The 23,457-nt window shown below is 59.4% G+C and overlaps 10 protein-coding genes across 10 annotated transcripts; 5 read left to right on the forward strand and 5 right to left on the reverse strand.

The window, feature by feature from the left end:
- The first annotated feature begins 463 nt into the window (after positions 1 to 463).
- Positions 464 to 4,742, forward strand: BDZ90DRAFT_233572 (hypothetical protein). The gene has a single exon (XM_025506677.1). It carries the CDS (start codon positions 547 to 549, stop codon positions 4,603 to 4,605), a length of 4,059 nt encoding a protein of 1,352 aa, XP_025360583.1. The 5' UTR covers positions 464 to 546; the 3' UTR covers positions 4,606 to 4,742.
- Positions 4,743 to 4,951: 209 nt separating this feature from the next.
- BDZ90DRAFT_280951 (hypothetical protein) lies at positions 4,952 to 10,026 on the forward strand (the record flags this gene model as incomplete). Its single annotated transcript, XM_025509325.1, has 3 exons — positions 4,952 to 5,171; positions 5,245 to 5,637; positions 5,700 to 10,026. Coding segments are annotated over 3 exons (4,834 nt in total), but the record flags the coding sequence as incomplete, so codon positions are not given.
- A 70-nt stretch (positions 10,027 to 10,096) lies between these two features.
- BDZ90DRAFT_254602 (mRNA triphosphatase CET1) lies at positions 10,097 to 11,065 on the reverse strand (the record flags this gene model as incomplete). The annotated part of the gene is made up of 2 exons (XM_025507829.1): positions 10,097 to 10,227; positions 10,327 to 11,065. 2 exons carry the CDS (start codon positions 11,063 to 11,065, stop codon positions 10,097 to 10,099), a joined length of 870 nt encoding a protein of 289 aa, XP_025360585.1.
- A 198-nt stretch (positions 11,066 to 11,263) lies between these two features.
- On the forward strand, positions 11,264 to 13,383 carry BDZ90DRAFT_233573 (hypothetical protein). Its single transcript, XM_025506678.1, has one exon. The coding sequence runs from the start codon at positions 11,723 to 11,725 to the stop codon at positions 13,322 to 13,324; it is 1,602 nt and encodes a 533-aa protein (XP_025360586.1). The 5' UTR covers positions 11,264 to 11,722; the 3' UTR covers positions 13,325 to 13,383.
- BDZ90DRAFT_55210 (pseudouridine synthase) lies at positions 13,363 to 15,466 on the reverse strand. The gene is made up of 2 exons (XM_025509672.1): positions 14,881 to 15,466; positions 13,363 to 14,805 (listed from the first exon to the last, which is right to left on the reverse strand). Exons 1-2 carry the CDS (start codon positions 15,370 to 15,372, stop codon positions 13,402 to 13,404), a joined length of 1,896 nt encoding a protein of 631 aa, XP_025360587.1. The 5' UTR covers positions 15,373 to 15,466; the 3' UTR covers positions 13,363 to 13,401.
- Positions 15,467 to 15,675: 209 nt separating this feature from the next.
- BDZ90DRAFT_222500 (peptidase M24A, methionine aminopeptidase) lies at positions 15,676 to 17,294 on the reverse strand (the record flags this gene model as incomplete). The annotated part of the gene is made up of 3 exons (XM_025504531.1): positions 15,676 to 15,888; positions 15,975 to 16,489; positions 16,586 to 17,294. The coding sequence occupies 3 exons, from the start codon at positions 17,292 to 17,294 to the stop codon at positions 15,676 to 15,678; spliced, it is 1,437 nt and encodes a 478-aa protein (XP_025360588.1).
- Positions 17,295 to 17,545: 251 nt separating this feature from the next.
- BDZ90DRAFT_254611 (hypothetical protein) lies at positions 17,546 to 17,874 on the forward strand (the record flags this gene model as incomplete). Its single annotated transcript, XM_025507830.1, has 1 exon — positions 17,546 to 17,874. The coding sequence occupies one exon, from the start codon at positions 17,546 to 17,548 to the stop codon at positions 17,696 to 17,698; it is 153 nt and encodes a 50-aa protein (XP_025360589.1). The 3' UTR covers positions 17,699 to 17,874.
- Positions 17,875 to 17,910: 36 nt separating this feature from the next.
- On the reverse strand, positions 17,911 to 20,103 carry BDZ90DRAFT_280956 (UEV-domain-containing protein). The gene is made up of 2 exons (XM_025509326.1): positions 19,663 to 20,103; positions 17,911 to 19,589 (listed from the first exon to the last, which is right to left on the reverse strand). The coding sequence occupies exons 1-2, from the start codon at positions 20,032 to 20,034 to the stop codon at positions 17,994 to 17,996; spliced, it is 1,968 nt and encodes a 655-aa protein (XP_025360590.1). The 5' UTR covers positions 20,035 to 20,103; the 3' UTR covers positions 17,911 to 17,993.
- A 153-nt stretch (positions 20,104 to 20,256) lies between these two features.
- Positions 20,257 to 22,461, forward strand: BDZ90DRAFT_233576 (phosphoglycerate mutase-like protein). The gene is made up of 2 exons (XM_025506679.1): positions 20,257 to 21,573; positions 21,651 to 22,461. The coding sequence occupies exons 1-2, from the start codon at positions 20,317 to 20,319 to the stop codon at positions 22,311 to 22,313; spliced, it is 1,920 nt and encodes a 639-aa protein (XP_025360591.1). The 5' UTR covers positions 20,257 to 20,316; the 3' UTR covers positions 22,314 to 22,461.
- Positions 22,462 to 23,047: 586 nt separating this feature from the next.
- BDZ90DRAFT_222505 (G-protein gamma subunit) lies at positions 23,048 to 23,392 on the reverse strand (the record flags this gene model as incomplete). The annotated part of the gene is made up of 2 exons (XM_025504532.1): positions 23,048 to 23,168; positions 23,265 to 23,392. 2 exons carry the CDS (start codon positions 23,390 to 23,392, stop codon positions 23,048 to 23,050), a joined length of 249 nt encoding a protein of 82 aa, XP_025360592.1.
- Positions 23,393 to 23,457: the final 65 nt, after the last annotated feature.

The following is a 23,457-nucleotide window of genomic DNA, read 5'->3' on the forward strand; positions in this document are numbered from 1 at the left end:
GATGCTCGTCGGTCACACTCAAGGGCTTCTCCTGCACCAGCCAACCCCATTGCCCTCCCCCTTGCACGCCCGCTCTCCGCTAGCTTGCCCTCCATCCCTTTTCCCCCAATCTCATCCTCGTCACTGTTGTACAAAGCTTCGCGCGAGGGAACAAGAAGGAAAACAAAGGAGACGAAGAAGGGAACAAACAACTGATGTATGTGATTATGGGACTCTCTCTTTCACCCTTGGTTCGAAAATACCAAGAATCTTTGCGGTACATTTATGACGTCTCTCAAGCTTTGACAGAGCATCGTAGCGCGAGGCATCTCGGAGCTGTTTGTGTGAAGTTGCGAGCGCTCGATCGTCGACGAGCCCGTCCCCCACGTGACCGACGGACAGGCACGCCAGGCTCGCGACTCGCGGGCAACCAACACAACTCATGCAGCCCGCACCACAGGATTCAATCTCGACATCACAACCAAACTTCACCCTGATCATCCTCATCTTTTCCCCCCTTCTCCCCCTCCCTCCTCATCAAGCGCTCGTGCGCCCTTCGGAGCCGCAATGTCGTCGTCTATGGCACCGCCGTTTCAGACGCCCCGCCGCCCAGGACCCTCAGCGACAACACCCTTCAAGACGCCTCTGCGTACGCCAGGCGAGCAAACATCCCAAACACCAGTTGTCGACTTCGACCTCATCGAGTACCAAAAAGAAAATGTACAGCCGATGTCAAAGGGCCGCTCGGCGCACTCGCTCAGCCAGACGCTCGCTCTCAAGCACAAGGAAAGAGCAGAGGAGCTCGCAGTAAAGCGCCAAGAGTACGAGAGCAAAGTCCAGCCTGACAAGCTGGCAGAGAGCGACGACCCGCTCGCAGACTGGTGCGACTATGTACAATGGACCATCGTCAGCTATCCAAGTGGCGCGTCCGCCGACTCTGGCTTAATTACTGTACTCGAGAGGGCGACGAGATCCCTCCGCAGCGACGCCAGATACTGCAACCCACACGAGCCACGCTACCTCAAGCTCTGGACACTCTACTCGGAGAACGTCGAGAGCCCAGAGCTCATCCTCAACTGGCTCTTGGCCAACGACGTCGGGACAGCATGCGCAGAGCTGTACGAGAAAGCAGCTGCTGTGGCAGAGACGCGGGGATTGTACGAGTCGGCCGACTCCCTCTTCAAGCTCGGCATCCGCCGCAACGCCCAGCCCAATTCACGCCTCCGCAAGCGCTTCGAAGAATTCAAGGAGCGCCTTGTACGCAATCAGTCCGCTGCTGAGAGGGGCCTTGACTATGCTTCGGCCCTCGCTCGGGCTATGCGTGAGAGCAGGAGAACAATGCTGGGAAACAAGGATGAGAAGACGGGTAAGAGTGTCCATGCCAACGTCATGCGTGGCGCTGGCAAAAGCGCCGGGCTGGGATCCGCAAACACGGTCAACAATGGACGCAAGCTCAACGTCTTCCGTGACTCCGAGGGTAGCCTGTCTGGCGCAGATGGCAAGGGACCGGAGGCATCCGAGTTGGGCAGCCGCGATGTGAGGAGGCAGGAGAATGCAAAGGAGGCTAAGGGGTGGAACGGGGAACGACTCCCTCAGAAGGCGCGTCTTGGAGGTTCTTCTGCACTCACCCCCGGCAAGAAGACGCTCAAGGTCTTTGCAGATTCGGACGATGAGGAAGCGGAGGAGCAGCGATCACCCAGCAAGGGGCGTCAACTCTCAAATACGAAGCCAATGCTGGGCTCGTCACACCCTGAGGTGGACTTACTCAAGCGCGACCCGTTCAGTCGATGGTCGCAGGACGAGCGAGCTCAAGTGACTGCCTTGAAAGGTTTGCAGCTCGGTGACGTGGAAAGTGTTGCTCAGCACGCAGCGCCTGCAGCGACCAATTCTAGGAGAGCTCCTGAGCCATCTCGCTCCTCGTCTGGCAAGTCAAAGAATACCTCATCAGCAAGCTCCAGCTCACGATCCTCGTCCTCCAAGCCTTCTGCTCCGCCAAGCGGCGCGAAGCGTCCCGAGCGTCTTGCCCTCCCCGAGTCACTCTTCTACCCTGGCCTCGACATCGAGCAGGCGAACGGCCCTCGACCCACAACGGGAAGTATAGAGCGCTGCGTTGAGCAGATCATTGCGGCAAGGCTTGGGTTCAAGCTCAATTTTGATGGCGACGAGGACGAGGACCCGTGGGCATACCTTGATGAGCCGATGGAGGTGGAGCAGCCTGAGCCTGCCATGGAAGAGGACGACCAGGGGCCAGAGCCTATGGCTAGCTCAAGCTCAACGCCCACACGAGCGACAGTTGGTGCCGAGCGCGAAGCGTCATCAACGCCAACCCAGTCCGGCCGTATAGCCGCCCCGGCAGCAAAGACTCCGCCTCGTGAGCCAACAAGGACGGGCATGAAGCCATCGAGCCCGACAGTTATGACTAAAGCAGCGGAGGCCGAGGTTCGCGCCCTCTTCAACGGCGGCGACGAGGACAGCGATGAAGAGGAGGATGAAGACTCTGACGAGGAGTCCTCAGACGAGGAGGAAGAAGAAGAGCAGCAGAAGCCCGCAAGACCCTCTCCGCCCGCAGCAAGTCGCGACGATGAGAACGCCGGCGTGGAAGCAACACCGCTCCGGCCTAGCAGCCATGGTCAGCCGCTCGGACTCAAAACTCGAGGTCCCACGGCAGCCGCAACGCCGATGCGCAAGCCACTGGGCGCCGTTGCCGCCACTCCCCTTGGCGGGATCGGTAAAAAGCCCATTTATGTTGAGGAAGATGAGGATGAAGAGCCGGAAGAGGAGCGCCCCCGTCCTACGGCTCAGCGCATCCTTCCTGTCGCTCACGAGGAAGATGATGAGGAGTCGGACCCCGATGAGGAGGAGCAGCGCCAGTACAACTATGGCGATGGGCAAGACCTCCTCGAGGGTGGAGCTCGCTTTGATCAGCTCACAACCATCTCTGAGCGAACCGAATTTGAGACGCGGTGGGGTATGAATACGCCGGGGAGGAGTCGCAGCGTATACATGCCTACCAATACGGAGGAGGACGAGGAGGAAGAAGAGGAGAACGAGGACGTATCCAAGCAGCAGCAGGAAAAGCAGCAAGTCGCCGGTACCCCCTCGCAGGAGCGCTCTTTCGCCTCCGAGAGTAGCGAGCAACGCGAGACTTCTGCGGGCCACACGGGCCGCTTCGGTGGCGGAAGAGCGAAGTTCGAGATGAGCCCTGGCTATACCATTGAGAAGCGCGAAGACTGGACGAGCGAGGCGACTTCTCCCTCCTTGTCGCGCAAGGCTCTGGCTGCTTCAAGCGCAGTGACCTCAACAAGCATCCCCAATCCTTGCTCACCGACCGATGCGGACGTCCTCTCCGTCCTTTTGTCCTCGCTCCCGCTCTCCGTCGAGACTTCGCCCGACTTCTTCGACTTCTCCAACATCTCTTCGGGCAAGCTCGCCACTCTGCAACGACAAGCGAAGGCCCAGACGCGCAAGTCCGTTGGGAACACTTCTGCCACCGGACTTGTTGGCGGTGCAAAGGACTGGTGGCTGGAGATCGATGGCAACCCCTTTTCCATCCGGGAGAAGCTCGGCGAGGGAGCTTACGGCTCCGTCTTCCTGGCCGAGGATGTTAACAATGTCGCCCCACCTCGTCACAAGAAGGCGCTAGGAGGCATTCTGGGCGATTCCTCGTTCGACCTTTCTGCGCAAGAGGAGGAAGAGGACGAGGACGAGGAAGACGAAGACGAAGCGGAGCGCAAGCGTATGGTAGCTATCAAGGTCGAGTCGCCCGCGAATCGCTGGGAGTTCTACCTTCTAGGCCAACTTCGTGCTCGTCTCTCTGCTGAGCGCGACCTTCAGAGCATCATCGGAGCACGTCGCTTCTATGCTTATCAGGACGAGAGCTTCCTCCTCCTCGAATGGGGAGAGAAGGGCAATCTTCTTGAGATTGTCAACCAGGCCTCAAGCGCTGGCGTAGCTCCGGCCGGTGCGACGAGCGGCGTCGAGGAGGTGCTGGCGATGTTCTTCACGATCGAGCTGCTCCGACTTGTCGAGGGACTGCACGACGCTCAGCTCATCCATGGAGACCTCAAGATCGACAACTGCCTGCTGCGCCTCGATGACGCGCCATCCGGTACGACTTGGTCCAACTCGTACAAGCGCGATGGGTCGCAAGGCTGGACGAGCAAGGGCCTCTACTTGGTCGACTTTGGGCGCGCGATCGACCTCTCCGTCTTTCCTGAGGGGCAACGCTTTGTTGCTGACTGGCAGACGGACGAGCGTGATTGCCTAGAGATGCGCGAGGGCAAGTCATGGACGTACGAGGTGGACTACCATGGCGTTGCGAGCATTGCCTTCTGTCTGCTGTTCGGACGCTACATCGAGACGGAGGTGGGACAGGACGGAAGACAGAAGATCAGAGCAACCCTCAAGCGCTACTGGCAGGGCGAGTTGTGGAGTCGCCTGTTCGATGTGCTTCTCAACAGTGGCGCCGGTACGGCTTCTGATGCGAGGGGAAACGCCAAGGCAGAGGCGATGGCAGTCAGGGCGGACATGGAGGGCTGGCTCGAGGAAAATTGCATGAAAGGGGGAAAGAATCTCAAGGGCTTGCTCAAGAAGCTAGAAATCTGGACGATGAGTCGACGCGGGTGAATCGAGCCGCGTCGAGGGGATCGAGACGAGACAGTACGCAACATCATGACAAGAGACGGACCTCGCATTGCGAAGGTGCAGCATTCAATCACGCCCACTCAAACAAAGCAATCTATATCCAAGTTCGCAGTGAAGAGCAAAGAAGATCGCATTGCGAGATGAGTGGCGATCTGAGCGTTGGTGCGTCGATCATGATGCTGATCTCGCGACGAAGTGCTTGAGGAGGCCCGAGCGTGGTCGCGAAGAGCATCGGCTCTCTGTAGGGTCCCTGACGCGCTTCTCGCACGATCCTCTGGCGGTCGGACCCTCGCTCACATCATTGACCTCATCGATGCATCGACGACATGATGAACTCAATAACGCTCAAAGAGCTGCTCATTCTTGCCTTCCTACCACTTTACCAATCCTTTGTGGCCATCACAATGCGACACAAGGACTACGAATGCTGGCTCGAGGCGATCCAGAGCGGCACGCAGGTGCAAGAGAAGCCGGTGCCGCTCGTGCGACGTCTATCTGATGGGTCTAGGCATGGACGTGCTGCGTTGTCGCTCACGGCGGGCATCAAAGTGAGTCGCGATCGAGCCGTGGTCAGCATGTATCTTTTGGCAGCTCACGACAGCACCTGTCTTGTTCTCGTAGTACGTGCTCAAATGGCGTCGCCTCCCAGCCTGGTCGCACCTGACACCCGACACGCAAGACCAGCTCGCGACCTGCTCCTGGACGACTTTGACAATCAACGGCGAAGTACTGGGTGAAGGCCTAGTGTCTGATGTCTCGCATCAACGAGACCAGCCTACGCTGGATCGCATCGCCGCATCCCCCGAAGTCATGGGCCGTCCGCTCGTCTTCGAGCTAGAGGCCACGGGTACCGTTCCTCTACCCTTGGTCATGCGCAACGGACGTCTGACATTGACGCTTCATCGCTCTCGAGAGGTGCTGCGGCGTGCGCTCAAAGGTCGAGCTCATTCGGATGTTGCTCATCTAATGCCGGCCTCGCGTGCAAGCCCTGTACATGGCTCGCCTCCGCCTTCTGTGAGTCCACGATGTCATTGTGGCGCCGTAGCTAGTATACTTACTTCTCGACTCGGCCTTAGGTCCCGCCGACGATCTTCAACTGGTATTTTGAGGTTGTACACCCGCAAGGCTACCAGCGACAGAGGTCAGGCAGCAACAAGCTCCGCCACAGCATATCGCTGACTCTCGCAAAGCTCAGTACTCTCAGCCTCCACAGTGCCAGCAATCATGGCAGCGCCAGAGGCTCGACGGTTTCTCAAGCAACCGACTACGGCGACCCGGATGACCCTAGCCATCGTCGTCCCGGCTCGCCAGAGACGCCAAAAGCCTCGAAGGCCGGTGAAGGAGAGGGTGAGACGCGCGAACGTGGAGCCTCGGAGAGCACCGTAGTGCCCACCCGACGTAGACGACCCAGTGCCAACTTGTCCATTGAGAACGGCCGCTTGCTTGTGCTCTCGCTCGACCGAGACCCACTTATCCGCCGCGACCTTCAAGGATATGAGACGCCTGTCTCCAGTCCGGTCGCAGGCAAGCGGACTTCGGCGCAACGTGAGATACTTCGCCGCTCGATATCCAGCCCTATGGAGGTGCCCACCTCTATGCCGAGGCCGAGCCCGACCACACTGCAAAGCACGCGGCCTATGGTCCCATCGCAACCGCTTCGACCATTCGTGGCTGCAGACTTACGCGACCATAGTGACCCGCTCAGCTTCTCGACGCCCAGCAATCCTGGCACCGGCACGACGATCGCAACTACCAGCGGCAGCAGCGGGCAGCGTTTGTCCGGCACAAGCGGCGGTGTGCGCAGTCCTGTCGTGCGTAGCCCCGGAGGCCAAGCCGCCATGACCTCGCCCACTTCGCTTCAGCGAGCGCACAGCGTCTCCTCTGCCAGTCCAAGCAGTCCTCTGGCTAGCTCCGCACTGAGTCCGCGAGCTAGCACCGCGGCGAAGCATATCCACTACGCCTCCAATGTCAACCACTCGTCGCCTGTCGACCCACGTCGCTCCCAGCCTAGGGCAGAGCGAGCTCGAGCCGCGCTTGGCTACGTGCCGGGAAGGAATCCACTTCTGGTTGCAGCAGAGGTGGCCACCACCGCCCGCAAGAATTCATTGCAGTCCAATGAGAGAAGGAGCGCCGATGTTGCTGTGCGCTCCGCTGCTTCTATGGATGGTCATGGCTCTTATCGGTCGCAACGAACGGCAGATTCCATGGGCCTACCTCAGAGAAAGGTCTCGATGCCGGACATGATTAGCAGGTTGCGTAAAGCCAGCATGGACTTAGTCCCCACGAATGCAGCCTCCAACGTGCACACGACCCCCTCTTCGACTACAGGCCTTCATCGTGTCAGGGCGGTGAGCCAGCCAGCACCTCCTCCGATGTCTCTCTCCATGCTGTTACGACCTGTCAATCAGAGGAGAGGCAGCGACAATGACAGTGCCGCGACTACGAGGACACGAGGCGGCACTGTTGTGCAAAAACCTTCGTGGGGTCAAAGCACGATCTCGATTGTACGAGCTTCGTCGCAATCGGGCTCTGGACCTGTCTCACCTGGTGCAAGCACCTTCAACGATCTTCCTCCTCCGCCACCCCCTCCCAAGCCCAATTCTTACGCCTCACCTCGCGGCTCACGCCACTCCAGCAACCTCAGTGACGGCACGATCGACCGTGCGCTTCGTCAAGTCTACGATGAACTGGCTGATCGAGGCCGATTCAACGACACCGACTCTGTCGTCTCCAGCCCGTCGACTTACGGCGGTCTTCTACCTCCTATCAATGGCGGCTCGAGGCGACCAAAGGCCGCCGGTGACTCGCGTCCCGTCACGAGCGGCATCGGCGGAGCCACATCGCCCTCGAGCAGCGCACGTCCTCTTTCGTGGGTCGTCGACGGGCAAGGTGATGATCGAAGGCGCAGCACATCATCAACGACAGTCGATGCACCTCTTGTCAGCAATGGTTTCTTGTCTCAACCTACCGCTACCTCGATCGACGGTGATGCGGACGACGAAGGAACAGACGATCACAGAGCCATTGATGAGCAATCTGCTCACTCAACTTCCGCGAGTAGCGGTGCCCTCACTCCAAGCTTCTCGCGGGTCGTTGCTCCTCTTCTCACGCCAGTGACCGAGACGCTCGAGGAGTCAAACGCGATGGACCGCAACTCCCTTCGCGGAAGCATGATTGCACTTGGCAGCCCAGCAACCGCTCCTGGGGCCTGGCAGCAGGCTCATGGACTCGGTATCACGTCACCATTGACCTCGATCGACGCGTCGCACCAGCAGCAGCAGCCTTCTCTGCCGGAGAGGGAGTCGAGTCTCGCCCGCATGAGGAAGAGAGCGACCAGTCTCAAGGATCGCTCTGTTGTCTCTGTTGAGGAGCTCGAGGAGCGATTGAAGGACGAGGGCGTAGCTCCAGATGCAGCTGATGACATGTCTGTCGCGGACGGTGAAGCGGCTCATGCCCAGGCCTCGCGACCGGCGCATGACAATCGCATGCTGTCCTCCAGCACCTTCGGCGCCACCTCATCACCCGTACGGCCCATCTCACCTGCACCAAATCGGGTCGACCCCGCTCTCTCTGCCTCTCATTCGCAGCAAGGATCCTCGTCCTCCTCCTCATCTACCGCGCTCCTTTCGCTCCTTGCTGAGCTCCACAAGCTCAAAGAGCGGGAGACCGAGCTCCTCGCCCAACTCAACGGCCGAGAGGATGAGGCGCACGAAGAGCTGCAGACGGAGCTGCGCAAGCAGGCGGAGAGGGTCAAGAGATTGTCTGGTGATGTGAAGACGACCGTCGAGAAGAGGCAGAGGGAGAGAGCTTCCCTGATCCAGCAGCAGCACGAGCACTCCCAGCCATCGCCGGTTGTGGAGAAGGAGATGGAGCCGATGCTGCCAGATGAGCCCAGCGGCGGCCATGAATCGATAGACAATGCTTCGCACATGGCCACGCCCTCCGCCAGCCTGACGGAGCGCGATACCTCAACTGAGACGGCCCCTTCAGAAGGCAGTGCCGATACTGTCCCGACCTTCGACACCAATCCTGTCCTCACGCCGACCTTTGGTACTCAACCGCCTCAGCAAGCACAGACACCTCCTCGTTCCCGCCCGCAGCTTCAGTCTCAACGAGAGGAGCTGTCTCTCGAACTCGTCAAGCAGATGCGCCCAAGTAGGCATCGGCGCATCAGTTCGGACAAGATCGGCAGCGGTGGCGGCAATGGCGGTGATCTAGGATCTTGCTCCTCTATGGCCTCCTCAGCAGCGCTGAAGAGTAGCGGCCCGACCACACCTACGACGGCCGTAGCTCCCAAACCAGAAGTCGACGGAACTCCAGCAGGAGCGATGAGAGACGGTGGTGGTCAAGCAGACTCGCAAGCCTCGGCGGTCCGCGACAAGTTTGAGGCCAAGGCCCGTGATGCTTCAGTCGACCGACCGTACGTAGGCAAGACCAAGTCCAGCGAGACCTCGAAGACACCGACGGGAGCTCGTGTATCTCCTTCGCAGTCGCGAGCTCCCTCGACCACACCACTGTCCTCACCCGCTGCGCCATACAAGCGCGGTGAAGCAGCTTCTTCCACAACAGTGGACGAAGCACTTGCGTCTGCCTCTCCTCTCGCATCGCCTCGCACGCCACCTGCTCCACCCACCACTCAGCCCCGTCCAGCTATCTCTGCCCTGGTGGGCCACCTGCGTCACGCACCCTCATCATCGAGCGCGACTTCCAAGTGGTCGCAGCCCTCTTGGTCTGCGCCTACTGCTGCGACTAGTGAGCCAGAGGTGGGCACGCCCAGTGCGATTGCTAGTAGTGGAGCCTTGAGTTCTGGCGCGGGACGCATTGAGAGACACGATGATGAAAAGGCCGGAGAAGAGGAGGAGACGGCAGAAAAGGAGGAGAGCGTAAAGTCCACGGATGGGCAGGGGAAGGAGAAGAGCGCTGAGCCAACGGACGTGAAGCGGGAGTCAAAGACCGTCTCGCAGACGGTGGAGTCAGCCACGCCAACCAAGAGAGGATCTTCTTCGTCTTCTACGGCCAAGCCTCGAGCATCGATCGATTCCTTTTTCCAGGACGACGAGCTGGAGGATGTTGACGACCTCATTGACGAAGCGTCCCATGACGCCGACGGTGACGATGTAGAAGACAAGGAGAAGGCAAAAGAGAGCTTCAGGAATCTGGTGCAGGAGCAGAAGCATCAGTACGCGGAGCACAAGGGGATGACGGGAAACGGCAGTAAGCGGACCAGCCAATCCCGACCAGAGAGGAATGGCGCTTCTGCTGAGGGATCGACGAGCTTGCAGACGAATTGGACCTGAAAGGGAGAAGGAGAAATTCGCAGTGCCATGTTATACCCGTAGCGAAGGATTGTCTACTGTTTCCCTTCTTCATATCCGTTGTTCAGTGAATATCTTGCATTGCCGTGCCTCACCATGCTCGCGCGCCTGCTTGACTTGGATATCGTGTGATGCATTATCTCCCCCTTCTCAGCGCGCTATCTCCCCTGTGCGTTCCTGATCAATAGCCTCACATCGTTGACAAACCTCGCCACCATATCCTCATACTCTGTCCAGTCATGCCCGCCCTTCTCCCCGTTCAGTGTCGTCTCCTCCCCACCCCAATTACCTCCCGGTATCTCAATTCCCAATGCCTGCGAGAAGGTGCCCGCCTTGATAGCTGCCAAGGTGGAGCTCCCCTCTGTCACCAGGTCAAAGACGGTGCGACAGTTGGGAGGCGTGGAGAGCTCTACTTCCAGCTCGTGTTGGAGAGTAGCCTCGCCGGAGCCAGAGGGGGGAACAGTCACTTGCGTGAGGTCGATGCGCATGCCACCTTCGTGCGTATAGGACAGTCGATTCTTCTCGCGATAGAAGTCGGTGGATTGGTCTGGGCCGGGCTCGGTAGCTTGCACTTCGAGATTGACCGATATCCTGAAATCGAAATGTCTACCCGGGCAGTGCACCTCGAGATTGCCCAGTCGATGCTTGACGATACAACCCCTCGGCTTCGTGCGAAGACTCTCCGCCTCCTTGGTAACGCGCAATCTCTCCCCCCGCCCAGTGCCGTGGAAATAGTCAATCTCATTGTGACGCTTGTACTGCACCCTCGGCCTCCCTTGAGCAGGCTGGCAGAGGCCGTTGAGGAGTCCATTGAAATGGCGATGCGCCTCCTGACTCATTCCGCTCACGAAGCGGGTGTTGCTCGGATTTGACAGAACGACATCGTGAGCTACAGGGTGGACGATGCGCTGATTTGTGCGCGTGTCAATGAGGGTGCCCAGCTTGGCCTCGATCTCGATCTCGCCATCGACGTCTGGGCCAAGGAGATGGCCGCCTTGTGAAGTGTGGTAGATCCACGAGGAGATGCTGAGGAGGAAGTCGTCTAGAGGATCAGTGCCAAAGATGGAGCGTGGTACGTCGCCCTGTGGTGGGGCGGAGGAGGCAGAGGGCTGGGATGACGACGCCATCGTAGTGAAGAGGCGTCGTAGGGTGACTATACGAAGGGACGGCAACAAGCTCTAGAAGCCAAGACGCGCCCATTTCGCAGCCAAGACGGATGGACGGAAGCCCATCGGATGGATGACGTAAGCACAACTCTCCTCCCGTCCGCCGCACAGACCTTCGCCGGCGGCAGGGGAGCAAAGGCGAGGGCGGCGACTTGCCTCCTTCACTTCTTTCGTCAGCAAGCATTCATTTACGTCCTAACCATGCAAAGGGCAATAGCGTGGACGACGACGACGACAACACCATGCAGGCGGCCAGTCAATAGATCGTTTCTTCGCTCGCAGCCATGGAGATGCTTTGCAACGGCGGCGGATCCACCACCGCGCCCATCATCGTCCAAGTCGCCTTCATCCTCGTCATCAAATCAATACGCAAACTCTCCCTGGCGACGGCCCCTTGGCTCAGCTCAGACGCTCACGCTACTCAGCAGCTCCTCGCGTGCCCTTCTCTTCGCACTCGAGCAATCCCTGCAAGGAGCAATCAAGGCGATAGAGAAGACGACCCCCGCAGGTGAACAGGGCAAGCAAGACCAAGACAGCTTCACCTTGGTATTCGCAATTGACAAGACATTGCCCAAGGAGGTGTTAGGAGGAGCAACTCAGATGCTGAGAGATGTAGCCATGCCGCACGTTGGCGTCTTGTGCGATCCATTGCCAGAGGCATGGTTGCCACCCGCTGCGTTGGGGGAGGCGGCTTCCTCCTCGTCTTCTTCAGCTTCATCCTCGCAATCCCCACTGCTGCATCTCGTTTCCCTCTCCCTTCTTCCCTCAACCCTCGTAACGCCCTTTGCCTCCACCATCCCCGGCTCAGCCCCTATCAAAGCTGGCCGCTGGGCGACGGGAAAGGCAGCCTTCGATGACAGCCATTCACGAGTCGACGCTCTGGCCGAGACGGAGGGCAAAGATTGGCGGGACCTCTGGGGTCGGGAGAATGCCGCAAATGCCCTGCCTACTGTCTTGGAGGGAATGAAAGCAGAGGATGTCCTGGCAACTCTGGTAGTCGGGAGCGATGATGCTCCTCAAGGGCTGTTGGAGGGGCTGGACGCGAGACATGCAAGTGGAGGAGCACCCCTCGTTGGGTCATTGGCGAGTAATATCTTCTTTGAGACTGGCGGACGTGATCGGTGTATGTTCTACAGGGCGAGCAGTAAGACCGAGGCAGAGCTGAGGGACAAGGGAGCAGTAGGCCTCGTCTTTGCTTCACAGTCTCAGGCGGCGGCGGAGGCGAGCAGCGGCAGCCGCAGTGGGAGCAGCAAACCCAGCCTGGAGACAAAGACGCCATGGCAACGTCTCGAGGCCCTACCGCAAGGCCGTGACTCAACGGCAAAGCCAACGCTGCGCCGCATCACCCGTGCCAAAGGCAACATTGTCTCACTCCTCGCTGAGCAGGACGACTTCTCCCCGCCCGAAGGTCGCAACGCCTGTCAAGCTTTCCTCCGCGACGTAGCCGAGGGGCGCAAATCCAGTATCACCGCTAGCTCAGAAGCGGCCGCCACAGCGAGCAAGAACAACATGACTCCAGAAGAGCAGCGTAATCTTTCCTCTCGCGTGGGGAAAGAGGAGCAATTCTGGGCGGCAGTATACCGTTCACCCCGAGATGCGGAGGAAAAGACCCCAAGGCCTGTGCTGGTGAGCAGAATCTTGTCGGGTCATCCTGGCAGGGGCACTCTGTCCTTGGAGACGGACCTCGATCTTTCAGAGGGTGGCGCGATGGAGGATCCTATAGCCGGGCTGGGTACAAAGAGGGGAGAGCTCTGGATCCAGTTCTTCAAACAGGTGGGAGATGAGCGTGGTCAGCACCACGTCATCGACGTTCCCGGCTCAGATCTGGGGGCGTGGGCCCTCCCGCGCTTCTTATTCGTTGCAGCGCTTGCTACTGAGGCTGCGGCCCCCACATCAGCAGCAGCGTCAGCTCCCGAGGCAGGCGCGAAGCAACAGAAGGCACGCGTCCACGCCCTCCCCAACGTCTTCCTGCTGCCTAGCTCCGGCGCCCCCTCTTCCACTGCAGGAGGTAGTGACGCCGAGGATGGAGGCGGTGGGTCCATATTGAAGCGTGAGGGAGGCGGCAACAGCGCCGGCACAATGGTGAAAGGGGAAGAGGGTAAGCTCAGCAGCGATGTTGAGCGGAGGACGAGCATGTGGCGTTTGCCGGGGACGAGCGTTCTGCTTGATCTCAGAGGAGAGGCCGGAAGTGGTGCTGGCGATGGGAAGAAGTCATCGTAAGGTACAAGTCAATTAACATCTAGATGCAATTGCAGACAAAAAGCGCTTCTATCACCCATCCACTTCCCCTCATCGAATCATACCGGCCTGAGCACCCTCAGCAACTCCTTCTCCCACACCTTCAACTCAGTCCCATCCTCCCCTCTGAGCTTGACGCTATTCACGTCCTTGACATCTGCCAAAACGCGCTGCTGCTCAGCATGAGCGTCGGCGAAGAGGGACCAGGGGAGGCAGAGAGCCGTTCCTTCACGAGGTGTCTCTTCTGAAGCTGCGACAGGTGCACTGTTTGATGTACTGGCGGCGGCCGCCTCCGGGGCTGCGGTTGTGGTGGGCTCCTCTGCGCCCATGAGGAAGTCGTCGCGGAGCTCGAGGTCGAGCCCGCCAGTCGCTGCTGGCGCTTCAGCTGATGCTTCGCCCTGCGTCTTCGCCTCTGATGTTGAAGCGTCTCCCTGACCAGCCTCAACCGCTGCTCCTCCCTCCATGGTCTGGTCGCCCTCGATCGGTGCCGCAGCCGACTCGTCATCATTCTTGTCATCCGTCGTCACCCACTCTCCTTGCCTCGTGCGCCTGAGCTCCACGACATGCGCCGCACTCGAGCAAGCAAGCCCAACGTCATGCACAATGGACCGCACGTACGTGCCAGAGGAGACTGTCATGCGAAGCCTGAAGGCGGCAGGATCCACTGACTTGGAGGCGGCTGCATCCTCCGCTGCCGTGGTCGCAGCAGCGGCCTGGTCCTCGGAGACAGCAGGGTCCGCAGCGACCTCACTCTGGCCCTCTGTGGCGTGGGCAGCGGCTTCGGCCTCCTTTGTCGCCTTCTCCGCCTCTTCGCCCTTGTTGTACACAGTCTCTGTCTCTCCCTCCTTCTGGCCCGCCAACTCCTTGACCCTGCCAATCAACTTCTTGTCCTCTTCGGGGATCTCCTTCTCGGGCCACTTCCACGAATGCTGCCCTGCATCGTGCCAATTCTGCAACTCCAGCCTGACCACTTCAATCTCCCTGGGATCGATAGGTCGGGGCAAGGGGAGGTTCTGCCTCGCATAGTCCATGAGGCGTTTTCCGTCCATCTTTACTGCGGAGAAGAGGGGCGGGTATTGGAGGAGCGGACCGGTGAAGTAGGGGAGGAACGAGGTGATCATGTCCGAGGTAACGTGAGAGTGGGGCTTGCGCAGCATGATTGGGTCCTGTGAGTCGTACGAGGTGGTGCTCGCGCCAAGAAGGCCAACCGTTTCGTACGTCTTTGCGCAATCCAAGAAGCCCTGTAGCGCCTTTGTTCCCGTACCCACACCGATGACCAGCACACCGCTAGCCAAGGGGTCGAGGGTACCTCCCTGACCCACTTTGGGAGGTGCAGCTTTATTGCGCCAACGCTTGTCTTGCGGTCGCCAAGCTTTGCCGCCATGCCCCTCCGGAATGGAGCCGTTCGGGTTGCGAAAGAGCGGAGAGTGTGCGAAGAGGTCTTTGAGGACCTCGAGGAGGTCCTTTGTGCGAGGCAGGAGGGAGCAGAATTGTTAGCGCGGTGTCTCAGGTACCTCGTCGGGGAAAGAGCGGCTCACCATGCAAGGCGGTCCACTAGGCTTGTCAATGGCGAAGACGCCGTTCAAGGGACGTGATGCGATCGATCCGGGGATATGACCTGGATGCTGCACATTTTTCTCTGATGCTGACGAGGGGCCGGCATCCCTGCCACCACCACTGCCGCCGCCGCCTCCGCGTCCTCCTCGTTGAGGTCGATAGCCACCGCCTCTACCGCCACCGCCTCCCCTGCCTCGTCCGCCACCACCACCGTCACCACCGCCTCGCCCTCCTCTGCCAGTAGGATCAAATCGTCCTCGTCCTCCTCGCTGAGATTGGAAGTTGCCCCCTCCTTTGGAAGAGCCAAGGGTGGGAGGTGCGCCTGAGAGGTCGGGCATGCTGCTGAATGGGCGCGGGTGAAGAGGGGAGGCTGATGCTGCGGAATGAAGACCAAGATTCCTCAAGATTGCGAGCAGCGACTGCGTGGTGACAGGCGGGGATTGTAATGCTGTCACGAGGCTCGCTCTCAGCATACAAGCAAGCGCAGGGATGTGGTTCAAGGAAAAGTCGGCGACAACCTGACTCCACCCGCGTCAGTCCAAGAAGGCGGACTGGACTTTTGGGCGCGGATGCTCGACTTCTTCGCGCATCAAGGAGATAGAAGCAACAGAAGACTAATAACGGCAGCAGCGTTCACCTTTCAGGTCGATGAGTAGCGAAAGATGATTCATCGTATGACAGACTGCATAGATCCTCCTGTTCTTTGGATCGAGCGACATTATGAATGTGACCCCTCTTCTTTCTCCTCAGCTCCCTCCCTTCTCTATGCCTTTCGCTCAGTAATCCTCGCCCTTGCTCACAATCTCCTTGCCCGTTGGCTTAAGCAGAATCGTGTGCTCAAATTGCGCCGTGTAGGCACCAACGCCAGCAATGTCTGAGAGTGGCGGGTAGTCCTGCACGATGCCCTGCGAGACAAGGTGCTTGAGGCCCAAGAGATAGTTCTTCTCGCCCACTCGGTCCAGGTAGCGTCGGCAGAAGGGGAGCGTGCCCTAGTGAGGAGAGACAAGCAGAGTATTCAAGTGGTGGTCAGAAGAAGAGGCCAGCGCAAGGTCGATGTCCTCGCTCGGCTACTCACAAAGTTCTTGTTGATCGCATGCAACAACGGCCTGGCACTCGCGACCCTCAATGTAGGGTTGGCGCTGACGTGCTTGCTACGAGCATAATGCGAACAGTCCCCAGAGTCGACGACGTAGCCCTTGCCCGTAGACCCGAAAGTCTCGATGGCAAAGTACTCTCCTTCCTCCATCCTCGTCTTGAGGTTCGGCATCGCAACAATGGGCACGCTCTTGTCTCCATGGATAGAGTAATGCTGAATGTTGTGCCCGTTCAGGTTCTGCACACACTTGACCTGGTGCGTCTTGCCGTTATAGTCGTATTCGTGCGACTCCATGACCTCTTGAATCGAGGCGCCAATTTCGCCGAGGATGGAGTCGATGCCCGCTTGCTTGACACCTTCGGCCGTAGCAGCCTTGACGGCTTCGAGGAGCGGGTCGTGCGTGGGTTCAAAGTTGAGAGTGAAGGCTGAATCGCAGATACGGCCGTTGCACTGCACGCCGATGTCCACCTTGAGCACGTCCGACTTTTGGAGGACTGGCGGGCGAGGGTGGAGAGAGGTATTCATCGCAGTCGTCAGCATATCGCTCTTCCTTTTTTAACGTCGGCTCTCGTGTTCGCTCCCACACTCACTCCTCTTGTCTCCAGCGTTGGGGGTGTAGTGCGCCGCACACTCGTTCAAGCTCAGTCCAGTCGGGAAGCCCATGCCAGCCTTGAAGGGATTCTCAGGGTCGTGCTCGCTCAAGAGCCTGACCTTGTCCTCGATCAAGTTGGCAATCTCGGTCATGCTCATCCCCGGCTGAATAGCTCCCCTTGCGTACTTTCTGACTTGGCGATGCACCTCAGCCGCTTTACGGATATGGCTGAACGAGTTTCCCTCTCCCTCCTGCGCCAACCTCTCGCGCTCACGAAGCTCCTCTGGTGTGCGGCGAGATCGCGTGTCGTCTGTGAACTTCTCCTCGTCGTAAGGGCAGTTCTCCCCCTCAGGATAGTCCCCACTAGGCCAGATCTTGGACAGGCCGAGCGTGGGTTCAGGAGACGTCTGCGTGAGGCCGATGCCATTTGCCTGCTTCTCCTTGAGGGCTTTGGCCTTCTTTTTCGCTGCTCCCGACTTCTTTCCCTTCTTTTTCTTCTTCTTGGCAGCTCCGTCCCCTCCAGCTGCGGCGTCACCATCCTCACCGTCCTCAGCATCATCGTCGTCGTCGTCATCAGCAGCTGCGTCGTTGCCATTGCCGTTCTTGGAAGCGGCCAGAGCGTCCTGGTTGGCCAAGGAGGCGCCAGCGAGCTTCTCTGTCAGCTTGCCATCGGCATCTGGTGCTGGGGTGCCCAACGTGGCCGGCATGGTGTTGGTCAGTGATGGGAGTGATGGTGAAGCTGCGAGCGAGAGAGCAACGACGAGGAGCGCAGGACTCAAATTGCTCGGCCGCCTGCACTCCACCCGCGCTCACAGTCGACTCGACTCGAGGCAGGCAGCGACCATCGGATCGGGTCCGCGTGGCTGGTCAAACCGCTCCGTCGACGCCTACCTTGTTCCCGTCCGCCTTCTCGTCATCGTTACCATCACCACCACACCAACCCATCACTACACTAGTCATGCCCCTCTTCTTCCCTCTCTCAGAAGACTCGCGTGAGCGCATCAACCGCATCATTGCCATCGGCCACAATGTGGTTCACTACGGATGGGTACCCTTTGTCCTCTACGTTGGGTACACGAGGAGTAGCCCGCAGCCTAGCCTGATCAAGTGAGCGAGCAGAGATAGCAGAAGCTGGAGCTGAGAGTATGTCTGACCCTTGCTCTCTGTCTCCCTTGCGATCCGTGCAGGCTCATCTCGCCGCTGGCTTGAAGAGAAGAAGGAAGATATAAGGAAGCAAGATGGACGGGGTCGATGCGATTAGGGTCGATACTCGAGACGGTCTCTCACTCCACATCACAGGCTCACAGCAGCTCACTGTACATCACCACTATGCAAGACATGCGATTGCGAACCAACTCGCTCTCTCACTGCGCTCCGCTTTGTACTCCCTCGTTTCTCTCGTCCCACTAACCCCCTCCCATCTCCAAACCCCCTACAATCTTTCCACCCAACCCTCTCTTCAAGAACTGCTCTCTCGCCAAGTTGCGCACCCACTTGAGATAGCGCTCCAGGTCACCCAGTACAGCCCCAGGTACACTAGCATGAACCTCCTGAGCTCGCGCCAAATGGTACAGCACGTCAGTGAGGGCCATATCCTGCGAGATCAAGGACATGAGCTGCGACCCCACGATGGAGTCAGCCAGGATAAGATCACGTTCTGAGCCGTCGTCCTGCTCCCTCTCCCTTGTCCGACGGGCCAGCTCTGCAGTTTGGGAACGGGCCTCCCCTAGAGCCCCTTCCCACTTCTCAGCAGCTACGCGGCAGAGGTCTCGCACTACTTCGAGGCGAGCAACCTCGTCCTTGATCCTATCGGGTGCAGAATCGAGGTCGCTGGAGAGGAGGCGGAGAGAGTCGTTTTTTTGCTGGAAGTGGGAGTGGATCCCGTGGACGCGTGAGGTGAGATGATGGTGTAGCTGCGCATGGAGGGACTGTAGGTGAGGGTTGGGAGGCAGAGGAGGTGCGGGGCCTGAAGTCGCTGCTGAGCTGACAGAGGATCCAGGCGGGCCTCCTCCATTGCTGCGGGGGCCACTGTTGCTGGCTCCTTCATCGTCGTCCTCGGCCAGGAGGTCGCGCGGTTTCGCTGGCGGGGGTGGCGCTGTCAGAACTGGCGCAGGGGCTTGCCCTGCTCCTGGTCCTGCAGCGTACTCTGCAGCAGGCGGAGGTGGGCGAGGTGCGGGTGATGCATAGCCGTTGCTGTGCGGTGGTGGGCCGTATGAGTGATGTCCGCTGCTACTACTTCCGACCGCGTCCTGCTGCTGATAGTAGTGAGCTGGACCGCTGTCCCCGTGGTGGGCTGAGAATCTTCTCTGCGGGCCTTGATGCTGTTGTTGATATTGCTGCTGCTCTGTATGAGCATGGTCGCCTTGACCGTATCCATGCCCTTGCGTCGGTGGCTGCCAGCCGCCTTGCTGCTGCTGATGAAGCGCAGGGCTCTGTGGGAGCGGCTGTTGGGCAGCGTAACGCTGCGGCGAGTAGCCTCCCGCACCGCTGTTGACATCCACAGTGAACGCTCTTTGCGGGTGGTACGCACCCCCAGCACCGCCGTGATTTCCGTACTGATGCTGCTCACGAGGGGCCAAGGGCTGTGTGGGATGAAAGGGGCCTGGCGTTGAGACGACCCTGGGTGATTGGAGTGGAGAGGAAAAGGAGTGTTCGGCTTGGCCTGGCTTTGGGGGACGAAGCGGCGGTACGGCGCTTCCTTCGCGAGGAGACTGTCCTGGGGGAGTCGTAGCCGCCCTACTAGCCTGACCTGGCAGCGGCGGTGGAGGCTTCCCTCCTCCTCCGGGAGTTGATGCTGCGGGTGCTGGGGAGCTACTTGATGCTGGTGCCGGCGCTGGCGCCGCTTTTGCAGAGGAAGATTTCGGCTCTGTCGCTGATCTTGCAGGTGGCGGTGTCGAGGCCGGCGCTGCTGCTGCTGCTGATGTTGCGGGCTTGGCGTAGACGGGCGGCTGCTGTGAGAAGGCTTCCTGTGCAGCTTGGACGTATGCTACGAGGTTCTTCGTCTGCGCGGCGAGCCAGAGGTGATGCCGAGTCAGCGTCATTGTAGGCCACCGCAATGTTCGCGCATATACTGACCTCCCACTTTCGGCCCCACTGCTTGGCATACTCCGTCTCAATCCCACCATCGAGTTCAACATCCCCTGTCTTCCTGACCAGCATGGTGCTCGTAGGCGTGACGAACCCTATTGGCGGCTCTCTCGGGTAGGCCCTAGTCACCCATAGCTGCACAGGGATATTGTAGGTGGCATTTCGGTACTGAATAGGCAGCGTACCATGCAGCTGAAGTAGGAGGGAGGACTGGCCGACGTTGGAGATGTACAGGTCCGTACGCGGAGACAAGGAGGGATAGCCGTCGAGGAGTGAGGTCACGTCGGCGAATGTTCGCTGAGAGTCGGCATAGGGCGTAAGGATGGAGCGCAGCCAGTCGTGGATGACTCTGCGGTCCATCACCGGGTGAGCGGGTGGTGGTGGTAGTGGTGGTGAGAGAGAAGGATGTAATGAGGCTGGCCTTAGCGGGCCAAGCCACGAAGCTGCGCCTCTTGGCTGCGAGGTCGAGCAAGAAGCGGCGTCTGGACCTGGACCTGCACTCGTCTGGTCTGTGCCTCTCCGCACGGACGACGGATCGACGGGCGGCGAGGGCATCAAGGAATCAAGGGCACGAGGAGCAACCTTGTCGGCTTGCCTTCGCTCCGTCACCACGATCATCACTCGAGCATTACAACCAGCATCATGGCTCCGCCCCGCTACGACGAAGCGGCCGACGAGGAAGCCGAGTCAGAGGCTCTCATCCTCCATAGATTAGACACAGACCCCAAGAGCGGTCGACCTAGAGTCCACACAATCCCCTCGGCGCAGCACGACGACGACGACAATGACGACGCCGGCAGCGACATCGAAGGACAGTCCGACGAGATGCTCGAGAAACGCCGTATCAAGGCCTTGGCCAAGCGAGCAGTTGCAGACGCTACCGCATCTTCCAATGCGGACCCCACGACTGGGCGACCACCCTGGCTCGTCGAGGGAACAAAGACCTTTCGCCGTTCACCGCCCCTCATCCGTGGACTGGTCATCGCCATCGCCCTCTTCCTCCTGGGTGGGGTCTTCTACTTCGCACTGGGCGACTCAGAGGCATTGCAGGGTGGAGCAAAAAAGATCTGGTCGTACGGTGGCGAGGTGTGGAAGGGCGGGTCTGTCCCTTACACCTTTCCCGGTGATGTGGGCCACCCTGGTCCGACGGCTACGGGCGCCCCTGGCCAGCTCGAGGAGGAGGATAAGCTGACTGGCACTCGGCCATCGCCAGAGATCCCCGTAGAGACCCACCTCCCGACCAGCCAGTACGGCTCCTTCAAGCCCTTCGACCACATGGGCCCTCTCACCCCTTACAAGCCCTCAGACGGCTTTGGAGTGGATGATGCCAAGTACCACGCCCTCCCCGCCTCGTGCAAGATCGAGCAAGTCCATATGCTCCACAGGCATGGCAGTCGATACCCCACCTCCTACTCACCGGCCATCGAGATCCAGAAGATGCTCGCAGCCAAACCTCGCCCCACGTTCAGTGGACCCCTCGACTTCCTCAACACGTACGAGTACCGACTGGGCAAGGAATTGCTGGTCCCGCTGGGTCGTCAGCAGCTCTACGACTCGGGCGTGGCCGCAGTAATCCGCTACGGCAAGCTAATCTACGAAGATGTGCAAAAGCATGGCAAGCTATTCGCTCGGGCTGGGTCCCAGCATCGCATCGTAGAGAGTGGACGCAACTGGCTTGCTGGAGCGCTGGGTGCCGCGGATTGGGAAAGAGAGGCAGAGCTGGAGATCCAGATCGAGGACGTCGGCTTCAACACGACGATGGCGCCGAACTTTGCCTGCCCAAACGCAGACAAGGGTGGGAAATGGGAGCCTGGTTGGCAGTGGAACAAGGACTGGATCGAGCACTACGCCATTGATGCGGCGAAGAGGTTAGGACAGTATGCGAAGGGAGTAGAGATTGTGAGTCGCGTCGACTATGCGAAGGATGGTACCGCTGCTGCAGAGCTCTCTGACATGCTCCACTTCTCCTCGCCCAGACTCCCCGCTTGATCAACGGGCTCCAACAGCTCTGCAGCTACGACACGGTCGCCGGCTACGATGCTCGCTCCATCTGCTCACTCTTCAGCACTTCTGACTGGCAGGCCTACGAGTACGCCTGGGACCTCTCCTTCTACGGCTCGTACGGCTCTGGCTCCCCGCTCGGCCCAGCCCAAGGAGTAGGCTGGGTGAACGAGTTCCTCTCCCGCCTTGAGGGACAGAAGTGGGACCCGAAGCTACAGACAAGCGAAAATGCCACGCTGGATAGCTATGCGAGGACCTTCCCCGTAGACAGGAAGTTCTACGTCGACTTCACACACGATAGCGTTATCGCTAACGTCCTTGCCGCCTTGAATCTGCCCGAGTTCGCGGCCGCGCTGGACCCGATGCCTAGCAGGCTGGACGAGGGGAGGAGATACAAGAGTAGCGAGATTGTCCCCTTTGCTGCTCGGCTCGTCTTTGAGAAGATTCAGTGCGGTGGCGGACAGGAGCCGCTGATTAGGATGCTCTTGAACGACGCTATCGTGCCGCTCAAGCAGCTCAAGGGCAGCGGATGTGATAGCGAGGCGAGGGAAGATGGGATGTGCACTTTGAAGAACTTCTTGCGCAGTCAGGAGGGGAGGATGGAGAGGGTCAGGTGGGAGCAGTGCTTTGAGAAGTAGTGGGGGATGCGCACGAGAATTGATACATCATTGTCACCTTCGTCGTCCTTGCCAGCCCCGCGTCTCCGTAGAGAGGGGGACGAGAATGACCACAGCTATGTGAGCTCGCCACTGTGCTGCAACAGTGAGAAGATGAGATGAAGAAAGGCCGTTACCATTGCAACGCGAGAATGACTACCCGCGGCAGGGGATTAGAGGGGATTCGCAGCCCTACATGGTGATGCTGAAGAAGTGGGGTGAGGCTGATTGGGAATGGGAGGAGGTGCGAGAGTTGAGGAGGCGGTGGGTATATAGAAGAGATCTTGTCGTCCCGTCAGCTTGTCGTCGTGGTGATTTTATTGAGAGAAGAGGTCGAGGAGGAGGGTGCAGTGATTCGATGGGGAGCCGGCAAGACGCATTGCACCGCAAACGAGCTTGAGGAGGGCGACGGGAGGAGGTAGGCGGATCGGCAGCGGGCGAGGCTGATCTCGAATCGCGCTGTTGCGATACGCGGATAGACGTCGGGATCTGACACCTTTGTGCGGCTGATGGATAGTGTCGAGGCCTGCCGGGTTGTCACCTATATCGCTGATGGCCGTCCTTCCTGATCCTGTCTCTGCTACGCTCCCGGCCCTCCTATGTCCAGCACTCTTGCCTTCTGCCTTCGTCGTCTCACGATCATGCCATGCGTCCCACTGATAGCCTGATGTGCTTGTCTGCTCGGGTCTAGTCTCGATGCTGCTTGCTCTCCACCCTCACATAACGATGCACTCGCACCCACCCCCACCAGGCGCGTACGGGTCCTCCCCCTTGGTGACCGGTCCCCAGACCGAAGGCACCAGTACATCCCTCGTCGACTTGGTGTAGTTGATAAGGCTGGGCATGATGCGAGAAGAACATCAGAGACAATTGCGATCAGTTTCAGTTCGCAGTGAATCGCCTCCTCGTCTCTCGCGGGTTTCGCGCGCTCACCTCGCAGCAGCCTCGGAGACCTTGATCCTGGGACGGTTAAGATCCTCCCTCAGGCGCTCGTTATGCTCCGTCAATCTGCGGAGCTTAAGCTCGGACATGGATTGCTTGTGGTGACGATTCGAGTTCATCGCGATGACGAATTGAGGTGGTGGGACTTAGGTTGAGGAGAGGAGAAGGGAGCGAGCGTTGATGG

This window comes from Jaminaea rosea (genome assembly GCF_003144245.1).
Source record: "Jaminaea rosea strain MCA 5214 unplaced genomic scaffold BDZ90scaffold_12, whole genome shotgun sequence".
Taxonomy (NCBI): domain Eukaryota; kingdom Fungi; phylum Basidiomycota; class Exobasidiomycetes; order Microstromatales; genus Jaminaea; species Jaminaea rosea.